The following is a 12,802-nucleotide window of genomic DNA, read 5'->3' on the forward strand; positions in this document are numbered from 1 at the left end:
TGGTAAAAAGCTGAGGGATGGACCTGGCGAAATGTAGCCACGCTCAAATTCATAGACAGAGCTATGAATGCACGGATTGATCATTAATGATATCTGAAGTATAGTTTTAAGCAGGGTTGTTTGTTTACATTTACAGTGTTTACAAACAGTGGAATAAAACATGATAGGGTACTACAGTTGAACTCAGCTCATTATTCTTTAAAATCAATGGGTATATGATTAATTTATAAGTCCAAAATACATGTAGTAACTAAGGTTTCCAGCTTTAAGATCACGTTGTCAATTCATTTGTTGACTAAACATAATTTTAGTGAACAAAGGTTGTACTGTTTCTTCATTTTTTTAGCTTAACCTGTTACATGAGTAAAGTCTTTTTCAAAGCACGACCATGAAATCAACCACTGACTTGGCCATTCACTGTCTATCGATTCACCTAACTGCGCTCATCTCGATCAGGGCACATCTTAAAGCCCTGTGTCCCAGAGTGCGCGCTTTGCTTTACAAACAATAATAAAGTGATTTACAGCTTTTCGGTGGACTGAGAATGGAAAATCGTTAAAGATCCTGAAAATTGTGTGTGATCAGTAAATATTTAGTGTGGCGACATCCTCGAGTCTCGTCCTAATCGATGTAGGTCCCGATGGGGGTGCGCTATTGTGTATGGAGGCTTGCTGTGCCCTATAGCCCATGCTTTTAGATTGTGTCTTGAGAGGGTCATTTTAGCCAAGAAGTGCACCACCAAAAATAAAGGATTTTTTTTTTTTTGTAACTGTAGGCTACTTTTGTCATTGATTCATCATAGACGTAAGTTTATCCAGAGAATGTGAAAAAGTATAGGACAAATCTGTTACTTTTCAACTGACGAAACTGCCCATATAGGTCTATTGCTGTCATTAGTTGTTATTCATTACTTGTCATCTCTATAGCTTTCGTTGTCCACACATAAGTCTATAGACCTATCGTGGCTAATCTACAAAAGTAGGCTAACGGTTTAAATGCGAACGTGTGGAAGGTTCTTAAAGGCCATATGAAAATATATACTTCACCCCCTGAACTTCACAAAGGACCAAAAACTGTGAATATCTCTCTCTCTCTCTCTCTCTCTCTCTCTCTCTCTCTCTCTCTCTCTCTCTCTCTCTCTCTCTCTCTCTCTCTCTCTCTCTCTCTCTCTCTCTCTCTCTCTCTCTCTCTCTCTCTCTCTCTCTCTCTCTCTCTCTCTCTCTCTCTCTCTCTCTCAGTACAGAGGTCAGGTCAAATCACACTCTCTCCCCTCTCTCTCCGTCCCCCTCTCGATGTCTTTCCCTCAGTGTGTTAGTGGAAGTTTGTTTGAAGACATATGAGGATGAGAACGTAGCCTACTATCAGTGAAGCTATCTCTCAATTGAAATGCGCCTATCTGAAAGCAAACCTCGCCTTGCCCTGTTCACTAACAGTTGTGGTTGTCAACCACATCAACCACAATGCAAATATTAATATTAACAGCAATAATTGGTCTACCAATACTTTCAAGTGTTACCAATAATAATAATAATATAGTTGTTACAACACACTGACATACATTTTTCAGCAACGAAGGGATATTTTACAATTTGGGGTTATCCACTTGTCAGCTAGACTATTGGTGTTATATGTTGAAACTGATTTACATCCAATATTCTGACACAAATGAAGCGATAATGTATAAAAGCATCACTACTTTCAATACAAACAGGTGTCAGTCTATATTCTGACTTCACCCCCTCCCTCTATACCTCTCATCCAGCCCACACAAAGCAGCGGCATACAGGCGCGTTTTTACCCATACTATAGAACAGAAAACACGCACAGGAGCATATTGCTTTTACTTTTCTCCTTTTTAAAGACAGCCATATCAACCACTATTTATGAAGACAAGTCCATTTACATTACACGGTTTAAGTTTAGCACATAAATTGAACTATTTCATTCCGTCTGGAAAGGACACCTTGCCTGTCTATTCTCGACATTATATCGAAAAGAGAAGACTAGTAGATATTCTGATGAGAGAAGATGCTTCACGCTGCGGACGAATCGACGTATGCATTTGGTACGTTTGTGAGAATAGCCTATATACATTATTGTCTACAATAATCTCACGATCTATTTTATGAAACATATAGGTGGGTTTAGATGTAGCCTACCATGTGTTTCTGCTCAATATGTATTGCAATTAATGTTTCGATTAGACAATAATTATCTGGTTATGCGTCCTTGTATCTTTATCGTTTGCCTGTAGCCTTGGTAAGACTCATTAGGTTTTAGCGATGTTTTAATGTAAAAAAAATGTGGTGTTTTAAGACTAAACAGCTTTTCGGTGTTTCCATTTTGATAGTCGTTTTATTTACGACCAAGACAACTACCTAATGCCAAGCATGCGCTCACATTCAAACATTTCGTTAAGGAAACAAACATGACAAAATGTTTATACTCACCAATGGAGTGGTCATGTAGATTCCGCAATACAACAATAAGATACTCTGCAGACAGGGATATTATGTAGACCCTGGCGTTAACTTTAGAATGACTGTTACGCTCAAGACCAAGTATTATATCAATCAACGAATAAAAGCCTATACAAACATTCTCTGTGCCTACAGAGCATATAGGATATGAAGAGTCGAAACAGAGACCTACACGCATACCTCGACGAAGTCCAAGTCAATTAGAAGACATTTTCTAAAACATTCAGTTTGAAATGGGAGCACATTACTTTGGTCAACGTGGAAGACAAGAGAACGAGGCATTTTCCATGTCGGAAGGCTCCTCGGAATTGAATCTCGATTTGAGACAGAAAGGATCCATACGCTAGGGGGCACCCAGATACTGTAATAGATCCCTTATTCTGTATCCCCCCCATTGACAGCATATGCTCTGATTTAGCTCTGTAAATTTTTCACAAGACCCAACTTTGACAGCCCCATTGTGATTTTGAAAGATTAGAAACTTCAAGGAGCATATAGGGGCCAATTTAGGCTAAATACTTCATAGATATGCTTGGTCTTCAAATGAAACACCATTCACTTAGGCCTATGCGACATATGTAGCATATGATAATAGAATAAGACATATACATATACACACTCCATGAATGTTGTTAGCTATAGCCTAGAAATCATGAACCCCCCAAAAAATCTAACAATAGCTCACCATATCTCGGGTTTTCTGATATGAATTGAGAGAGAGGTCCAAACTCTCATAAAGGCTATGTCCATGGCAAATCATTGTGTTGTGTGCTACATCTTGGACGCTAAGGCTACCTAAAATAGGCCTACTTTATAGACTAGAATAGACTAACGATTACAATCCCCCGTGCTTGTGTTTAATTTATTGTAGCTCTATAAAAAGCAATTGATCATATACTTGCAAATGTGTAGCCTACAGGTATTCATAATCATCACAACCAGAAGTATTAAAAAAATAAAGAATTTAATAATAGGCCAATGCGTGAGTTGATAGAAGGAAGTCTTGGTGTGGCATGTTCTGAAATAAGATGGTGCATATATTAGCTTTTAGCCTATATTGTAATACAATGTACCATCACAGCATTGTGAATGAACATAGGCTAAGTTTTCAGATAATATGTACTCATCAGTCTAATAAAACAACAATAATAGCCCTATTTGTATGCACCTTTCATACAGCAAATGTGTTGCAATGACAGGAACATTTTCAACAGGCAATGTTATCATTTGTTTTGTACAAAGCCATATCGTATAATAATGTTTAATTTAATCTAGATTAATTTATGATAGCCTACTTCTACTGCATTCTGCAATCTCTAATGTAGCCTAATGCTAGACGGAAGTTTGACTTTAATGCAGGAGCATGATAGGCTACTCCATCCCATGAAAGCATATATCAGATGTAAAAATACCATCCTCACCTCTCTCAAACTTGTAGATGTAAGGAAAAATAAACATCAGGAAACATTTATTAGGTTAGTGCTCTCCGGGATCCTTGAGACGTCCATACCCTTAACCCTAACCTTACTCTAACCTTAACCATATCCCTTACCTAACCTAAGAATTTTAAATGTAAACTTCAAGGGACACCCCAAGAAACCCGGATAGCAACGACCCACTGACTTAAGCTATACTCAGTCACATAAGAAACATTATGTGGTCATAGAATGTAATCATTGAACATGAATTTACATGTATATTTAATGAAAAATGTGAGTGAATTAGAAGCACGGTCCTCTCCTCTAAATCGTCTCCTTTTAGGACCAAGCATCTTCTCGACCCATATCCTGCTTTGGCAAGGCACCAAGTAGCACAAGTACCGACTAGCCAATGGGGTTCAGGGGGAGGTCCATGAGCTCTGACCAGTCAAACACAGTCACTTTCCTTATATGGCAGCTCATCTCCATGGTAACATGTGCTAAGTTGCAGCAGTCGTGTCAAAGTTCACTATATAGAGAGCTCAGTGAGCTGATCAGAGAGAAAGCATTCTGCCAGCCAAGCTCCTACTATTCGCAATCACTTCCTAACCTCACCCTTTTTAACATATTTGATCACTTTGATTCTCTGTTAGTTTTCTTATTATTTTTCCGTGCATGAAGGAGGTTCTATAAGTTGTGATCTTTTTGTTTTATTATCACTTGCTTGTCGGAGAGTTGACTTCATATTTGACTAAAGCATTGGCTTCAGCTGCTCGCACCACCTCACAAGAAGAAAAGGGAGAAGCAGCAATATTTGTTTTACCAGTTGATGATTTTCATCAAGACTTGAGCTGGAACTTGATAGCGCTCTGCTGCTAGTGTGTAGCCTACATCAATTGTGTGTTTTATGCTGCTGTCACGTCGCCTACGTTCAACGTACTGCTCCGTTTCTTGAATAGGCTACCTCATTTCATTATCGCAATCATTTGCTATTTTTTCCCCCTTGAAAGATATCCTGGATGGCTGACTGCAAGCGCCCCTGGACTTGGCCTCTAAGTGCAAGGCTGCGATTCAGCTCGCCATCACATCAGTTTTAAAACGTGTGCTTCGCATCGTCTACAACAGCAATATAATTTGACATTTTCGAAGATTCAACGAACAATCGACAACAGTAGGCTTTTGGCATTTTTTTTTTTTTTTTTACAATTCATTTTGATTACAGCGTGCTGCATTCTTTTGAGAAAACAAGCACCGCGAAACCAAAAACGGCAGACAAAAAGTTTCCTTACGTTGACTGATAGATATGGCAATGGTAGTGTGGAGAGGCTCCCAGGACGACGTGTCTGAGACCCAAGGTACCCTTTCTTCACAATCTCAAGGAGGACTATCCCTTCCGACCCCTCAGATGAATCTGTCAGGCTCTCAGGTCGCCCCTCCGACCCCTCAGACAACCGTCCAAGGACCCCCGAACAACACTGTACAGTCTACGCCGACAAACCAGACGATGCAGTCGGAGAAACAGCAGCCACAGCACATAGAATGCGTTGTTTGCGGGGATAAATCTAGTGGTAAACACTACGGCCAGTTTACTTGCGAGGGGTGCAAAAGCTTCTTCAAACGGAGCGTACGAAGGAACCTCAGTTACACATGCCGTGCCAACAGGAATTGTCCCATTGACCAGCATCATCGCAATCAGTGTCAGTACTGCCGCCTCAAAAAATGTCTGAAAGTTGGCATGAGACGGGAAGGTATTGGGATTTTTATTTTCTTGTTGATTTATTTGCGCTGTATGTAGTGCGCTGAATGAATTATGTAACTGTATGTGTTTCCGTCTCCCATATTCTCTCCTGGATTCTTCTTCCATAGGCTACGCGGCCGAAGCACGCTATGGGGCCGTCAGAATGTAGTGCTTAAGACCGATCGTAGCAAACCTTCCTTTTAGCGTTCGATTGAAGTGTTATATTTCTTAAACGCTATATTCATCATGTGGCCTTCACAAACAATAGTCAAAAGAGTTTAGATGGAGATTATTAGAACTGAATCGTCCTCTTGGAAGAGACAAAATGGATATGCATCTGTATTTGAATACAAGCGCATATACAACGTTATTATGGCGAGTGTGTAGTGAAGAGACAGCTTGTTTAGATCCCACGCATTACGTGTCGTGTTAATCTCGACCAGAAAACTGAGCTGTAAAAAGAAAATAGCATACGTGTATCATTAAAATTGTTATATTCAATGATCAGTCGAAAATAGTAGTCAATATAAAACAAGCCGAATAGATTTCTAAGTAGGTTAAGGGTTACAACATGCAGGGACTGCCTTGCCTTTGTGCTTCTAGTGAGCTCATGTTGTTGTAGCCAAACACCAAAATTAAAATGTAAAACCCAGATTTATAACTAGCCTACTTCGAAAATGTTCTATAGAGTGACCATTACTTTTCTGGGCAATATGTTTGTATCGATCTCTACAGTAAATAACAGTCATTGTTTGTAAGTATGTAAGCTAGCCTATTTGTTGTAGCCTATGTATTGTTTTAGTTTATAATGTTGGATCCATAGATTTCATCATAGCATTTGAATAGCAAAAGTAATGTATTATGTATTCCTCGGAACTGCTATAGTGTAACAACATTTGACATAGCCTCCTGGTCAGGAGGATTACAATGTCTCTTGATGTGTAGAATTCAGGCATCAATATCTGCAGTTTCTCTTTTTACTGCAGCGGTGCAACGGGGACGGATGCCACCCACACAGCCACACCATGGTCAGTTCGCCTTGACAAATGGGGACCCACTGCACTGCCATTCCTACTTATCCGGATATATATCTCTACTGCTACGAGCGGAGCCCTACCCAACGTCCCGGTATGGCAGTCAATGCATGCAACCCAACAACATCATGGGCATCGAGAACATATGTGAACTGGCGGCCAGGATGCTGTTCAGTGCGGTGGAGTGGGCCAGGAATATCCCCTTCTTTCCAGACCTCCAGATTACTGACCAGGTGGCTCTTCTGCGGTTGACCTGGAGTGAGTTATTTGTGCTCAACGCCGCACAGTGCTCCATGCCTCTCCATGTGGCTCCACTTCTGGCGGCGGCTGGCCTACACGCCTCCCCTATGTCTGCGGACAGAGTGGTTGCCTTTATGGACCACATTAGGATCTTCCAAGAACAAGTGGAAAAGCTGAAAGTTTTGCACGTTGACTCTGCTGAATACAGCTGCTTGAAGGCAATTGTGCTCTTCACTTCAGGTAAGCTCAAAAAAACAATAGAATATATAATTTCCAGTTATGCGTTTAGAGAATGTGTTTAAGTCACGTATGCTTTGTTTTTTTTTCGTTGAAAACAATACTAGGCTAGGCATGCAATAGAATATATAAACAGTGTACATTTTCGCAAACGCCTGGCCTGTCCTAAAATCCCATAGAGGATAAAAACATAGGCCTGTGGCTATCAACTGCCTGTAGGCCTATATCACTGCACTGTTGGGCATTAGTCATAAAATGGCCCACCATTTGCATTTACTGCTTGGTCAGGCATAGGCACACTTGATTCAATTTGTGTCCACTCCCATTCACGAACTTAGAGATTAATACTGAATAACGAGTGTATTCATATTAATTCCCTTTTCCCCCAATACAGCAACAGTTTGTGCCCCTTCATACAGTGTCCTAAATGCGCTGTCCCAAATATATACTCTGAAGATAACTTTGACCCACATCATAAAAGTCACTCATACGAATATTTCAGTGGAGACATGCTATCAAAAACAAACTGTCAGTATTTTTGTTGAAGTTATACTTTGAGAATAGTTTGCTTACCAATCAAATATATTGTTTGTGTCGTGAATAGACAACAACGTAGCCTATTCTCGCCAGGGATGGCCATACATTGTAGGGAATAGCGTATTTTATTGACGGAATAGCGTATTTTATTGAAGATTTCATTAATAAAATAACAACTTTGCCTTTCTACAACATTTAGCCTGATCACACGACGGACATTACACACATTTCGGGAAAATACTTTCAATTCTCCTCTGTTCTCTTAGGAAGATCTAGGGATCCAATACATTTTATGGACTCCTTCCAGAACTGGGTCGTGACCCAGACTACCCTCCTATATGATTACATTACATAATTAAAGTGGGGAATAAAGAAAAAGTGTGAAAATACACAAACTTACGCAGAAATAAGCAATTACTAATCTAACGTATAAACCTTCAACATTTGATTATTTTTATGTAACTACTAACATTTAGCCATTGGTTTAGGCAAATTCTACAAAAATACCTGGGGGTTTAAACAATATATCGTTGTGATAATGAATGCTTCATTTAGTCTATTTGAATCTTTATTTGATTGCATGTAGGCTGTTATGTATTCCATGAATAGGCTATGTAGACTACAAGAGTTTGCACTGCTAAGCTACATATCATTGATCCGCCATTTTTGGGGGTTATTACGGTGACTTGGTTAATACAATCGCTGTTTGTGGTTGTTTCGGTTTCGAGCCCTTCTTCAAGCGAAATCACAACGCAGTAGCCTACAGAGGTCACCATGTCACAACTCTCACCCTGTCAGCGCGTGCGCGAGTGTGTATGTATGTGTTTGTGTGTCTTAACCCAAACTACTATTAAAATGTAAACATTTGTGATTGAATTCGATACTTGTCTAGTTGATTACAAACAATTGCCAGTTTCCAAATATAAGGCAACAAAAAAGGAATTTGCCTGTTCTTATTCACCGCACGACAGTGCCACTAATAATCACAAAGCATATTGATGATTAGCCTATGCACAGGACATAAATGGTGACTATTATTAGACAGTTTATCAAAAAAATAATGTAGGCCTACTGAATATGATATTTATGTTGATATTAGTAGCGATAACTGAATGTTATGTTTGATTATACATAATCACAGTTGGATTGTTTTTTGATTGTTTAATCGATATGCAATATAGGTTGTTATATTATGGCCTACAAGCACACCTCAGCGGCCACAGTCAAAATCATTCTGATTTAACACCGCAAACAGGGTATGTTTTCTTTAAATTTACAAGCAGCCCAATTGACTAAACATTGTTTGTACTTTAAGCGCACCTGTCACCGTCACATATATATATATATATATATATTGCCAACGAGAGGGATATTATGCATTAGTAGTGTTCTGTCGTAAATATGTGTTGAATTTTGGGTCCAGCATGATTAATGTTTATTTATTTATTTTCAGACGCTTGTGGCCTCTCAGATGTGGCCCATGTGGAAAGTTTGCAAGAGAAGTCCCAGTGCGCCCTGGAGGAATATGTTCGGAGCCAGTATCCCAACCAGCCAACACGATTTGGGAAGTTGTTACTTCGCTTGCCTTCACTGCGCACAGTGTCTTCATCGGTCATAGAGCAATTGTTTTTCGTCCGATTGGTAGGTAAAACCCCAATTGAAACCCTCATCAGGGATATGTTGCTTTCGGGGAGCAGTTTTAACTGGCCTTACATGTCAATTCAGTAAGCAGAAGGAATGAACAAAGGGGTTAAGAATGGTTAGTGCTTCTTTTGTAGAAGGAAAACGGCTGTTACAAGAGCTTGCTTTCACAAAGAAAGACATTGTCATAAATGACTGTGAATTTAAAAAATTGAGACATTCATCGAACTTTCAAAATGCAGATAAAAGCTCCCCGTGTCATTCGGAATAAGTTGCTTCTTATCCATTTTTTAAGAAAAATAAATAAAACAAAAACAAAAATAAGGAAAATGATTTTGGTAATCCTCAAATCGAAAATGAAACTATAAAGTGCATTTAAAATGAGTATTTGGAAAAACTTAGGAGAAAAGAAAAAGTAAGTTTTCTTTTTCCAAATTAGCCTACTTGTCCTGTGTCCATGTATCTAGCTATTTTTTGTACTTTTATTTTGTTCCTCCTTTCTGGTTCCAAACCGGCCTATGTGATTCTGTAGTACAGGTGGTGTTCTTTTCTAAAACCATGACTTCTTTTGAAACAGTTAAGTAATGTAAAATGTTCTTCAAGAATTAAAACTAAATCCACAGCAATATAGGAAAGGCTTATAACTACATGCTTAATGCTGCAAACGCACTTACTCTTAGGATGACCCACACTAAACTGGGCAAGGGAGTTTCTTTTAGTGTTCAAGTTCAACTTTCCGATCAAGCTAAATCATTTCTCTTTCCAATTGAGAATATAGCCTAGGCTACATGATGTTCCAGGGTTGCCCTGTTTTGCCATTGCTAAGTTGAGCCAGTCGAACTACATCAGCTCTTAATATAGAACAAGGATTCTACAAGGCACTGTCTACAGTAAAACAGCTATTACAGAACAGTGAATGAAATAGCCTGCATACTGGCAACCTATGTTTAATGAACCCCTTTCTGGCTGTATTCAACTTTGTGTGTCCCCTCATGCACCCAGTTCGAAATGTTTGGCATTCATTTGCAGACAGTTCAACAAAATTATTAAAGCCTTGAGATATGGGCTACTGAAGGGTGAGTGTGGCTTGTAAACATAGATACACAGCTATTTTAATTGTTATGTTCATTTAGATATGGTATTAACTACCAATACATTGAACATTGTGTCTTGCAATGAATAGGCCGAAACATCAATCAAAACATCTAGTCATACAATATCTTATTTTGAAATTGGAAAGGTCAAGGGTCATATACCTTTTATGTAGGCCAACAGCTGGAATAGTGTTTAATAGCAGTATTATTACGATATCCCTGAAATTTCACCCTCTCTACACTTCAAGCATTAAGTGCCTGAAAAGTAATTTCTTATCAAAACGTTGTTTAAGTATACAACTTTGGGAACACTATTAGATTTGAAACTTCAGTCTTATGCTCATGTATTTCACTTGAAAAACATTAATTAGAGGCAGTATTGTTGTAAATATAGGTCAATTCATTTCAAAGAGTTTTCCTTTATACAAAGTATATGTGATTAAGAAAAACTGTGGTTGCCATTTTTTCGGTAATACGTCTTCAATTGAGTGACAGACTTAGCTAGTAGCACTGAAAGTTATGTTTGTAATGTATATACATATTACGAAAAAAATGTTTTCTTTTTCATGTATTTAGACTGTGAATGCATGGCCACAGGTCGCTAACCTATTTTATCTTTGATATATATAAATGTAAATGTTTTTGACTGTATAGATATAATCTGTGCATTCAGTACACTAGCCCTTGTATTTAAAAAAGAAACAAAACGTTCAATAATAGGCTAAGACTAAACAGGGTGAGCTGGTTTGGAAAGGAGTAGCTATTTTGACTTAGTGTTCTGCTCCTTTGGTCTGTGACAGATGCCTTGTGTGTGTGTGTGTGTGTGTGTGTGTGTGTGTGTGTGTGTGTGTGTGTGTGTGTGTGTGTGTGTGTGTGTGTGTGTGTGTGTGTGTGTGTGTGTGTGTGTGTGTGTGTGTGTGTGTGTGTGTGTGTGTGTGTGTAAGCTAGCAATTTTGTCCTTGTTTTGGGGGCTTTTCTTCAACACACAAGACACCATGTTGTGGTTGGACATAAAGGGATCATATTATGTAGTTGATTGAACAGTGCTCTTTGGCTGTTCCCATGCCACATATGGACCAGAGAATGATACATGATTGTAATTATGAACAGTTTAAACTGACCCACGTTTTTATATAAATATATAAAAATATATGACTGCAGGGTATTGATAACGTATAGATACTTTTTTTATGATGATTATGATTATTAATTGCAAGTGATATATGTGAGTGTGTGTGGAAGTTTATAGTTGAACACAATTCTTGTTTGTTTGTGTTAGCTTATTGTAAACAAGCATTCTGCTGTAAATTTGTTCTTGGTATTAAATTATAATTTATGAATTGGAAAAAAAACGTTTTTTCATGTTTTTATTACTAAACAGTCAAAATAATGTGTGTGCATGTATGTGTGTATATAAATGTGTGTGTGTGAGAGGTGGAGAGAGAGAGAGAGACAGAGAGACAGAGACAGAGACAGAGACAGAGAGAGAGAGAGAGAGAGAGGGAGACAGAGAGCGTGAGAGAGACTATTGGGCATATGCAATTATTGGCGTCACAAATTGAAGTGAAGTTGTCCTATGTGTATCAACGCAAAGGAGAGAACTGTTGGTATGTAGGCTACTATATATTTGCACAATGACAGTTGAACAACGTTTACTTTGGTGCTTTAGCATGTCATATCGCATTCCTTTTGTGAACGTATAACATCTCGACGTATGGCAACACTGCAGGTACAGGCATGTCTGACTTGAATTCGTAAATAAAATGCCACAGTGGACTTTGAAAATATGTCTGAGGAGCCTTGGCTATAACTGCCCTACATTTTCACAAGCAGCAGCAAACAAGCGTCTGCTAAATTACAAAAATATCAATGTAAGAAGCAAACAAGAGAGACTATCAGTCGTTTGATTTTACTCAACTAAATAACAACCCTACCCCTCTAGTTGAGCATTAGTTGAAATGTGTGTTTTCTGTAAAGGGAGATCAAGCGTGCGATCCCCCAGCCTTAAAGCTCGCCTTTAACTCGGTGTCCTATTAGTTGAGTCAATATGGCGTCTTGCAATCCAACGCATGCTACGGCTCCCCGGAGCAAATCAGTGTTCCATAATAGAAACCACATTGCTTAAGAAATAGACCTCCTTCATCGAGACCCAGAGCCTCAATAAAACTATTATCAGAGGTATCCAACTATTTCTACTGTGATTAGTAAGCAAACACTGAGTATATTGCAAAATCGTGAATTACGATTAGCCTATTTCATTACTTTGATCATGCCCATCGTCATCCCAATAGCACTCTCAAAATGATGAGAGTCTATTCTGTGGACAATTTCTGTAATGAAAATAGTCTACTAAAATATATTTAATACATTTAGCAGTGCGCTA

At 38.7% G+C, this 12,802-nt stretch overlaps 1 protein-coding gene across 3 annotated transcripts; it reads left to right on the forward strand.

The window, feature by feature from the left end:
• Window positions 1–1,816: 1,816 nt before the first annotated feature.
• On the forward strand, window positions 1,817–11,771 carry LOC135524400 (COUP transcription factor 2-like). 3 transcript variants are annotated; one of them, XM_064951899.1, is made up of 3 exons: window positions 1,817–2,065; window positions 6,623–7,150; window positions 9,138–11,771. In XM_064951899.1, the coding sequence occupies exons 1-3, from the start codon at window positions 2,029–2,031 to the stop codon at window positions 9,410–9,412; spliced, it is 840 nt and encodes a 279-aa protein (XP_064807971.1). In that variant the 5' UTR covers window positions 1,817–2,028; the 3' UTR covers window positions 9,413–11,771. The 3 variants fall into 3 exon arrangements, with proteins under 3 accessions (XP_064807971.1, XP_064807969.1, XP_064807970.1); XM_064951897.1 differs by lacking the exon at window positions 1,817–2,065 and adding an exon at window positions 4,443–5,646 and having other exon boundaries at window positions 6,605–7,150; XM_064951898.1 differs by lacking the exon at window positions 1,817–2,065 and adding an exon at window positions 4,444–5,646.
• Window positions 11,772–12,802: the final 1,031 nt, after the last annotated feature.

This window comes from Oncorhynchus masou, chromosome 31, assembly GCF_036934945.1.
Source record: "Oncorhynchus masou masou isolate Uvic2021 chromosome 31, UVic_Omas_1.1, whole genome shotgun sequence".
Classification (NCBI taxonomy): Eukaryota; Metazoa; Chordata; class Actinopteri; order Salmoniformes; family Salmonidae; genus Oncorhynchus; species Oncorhynchus masou.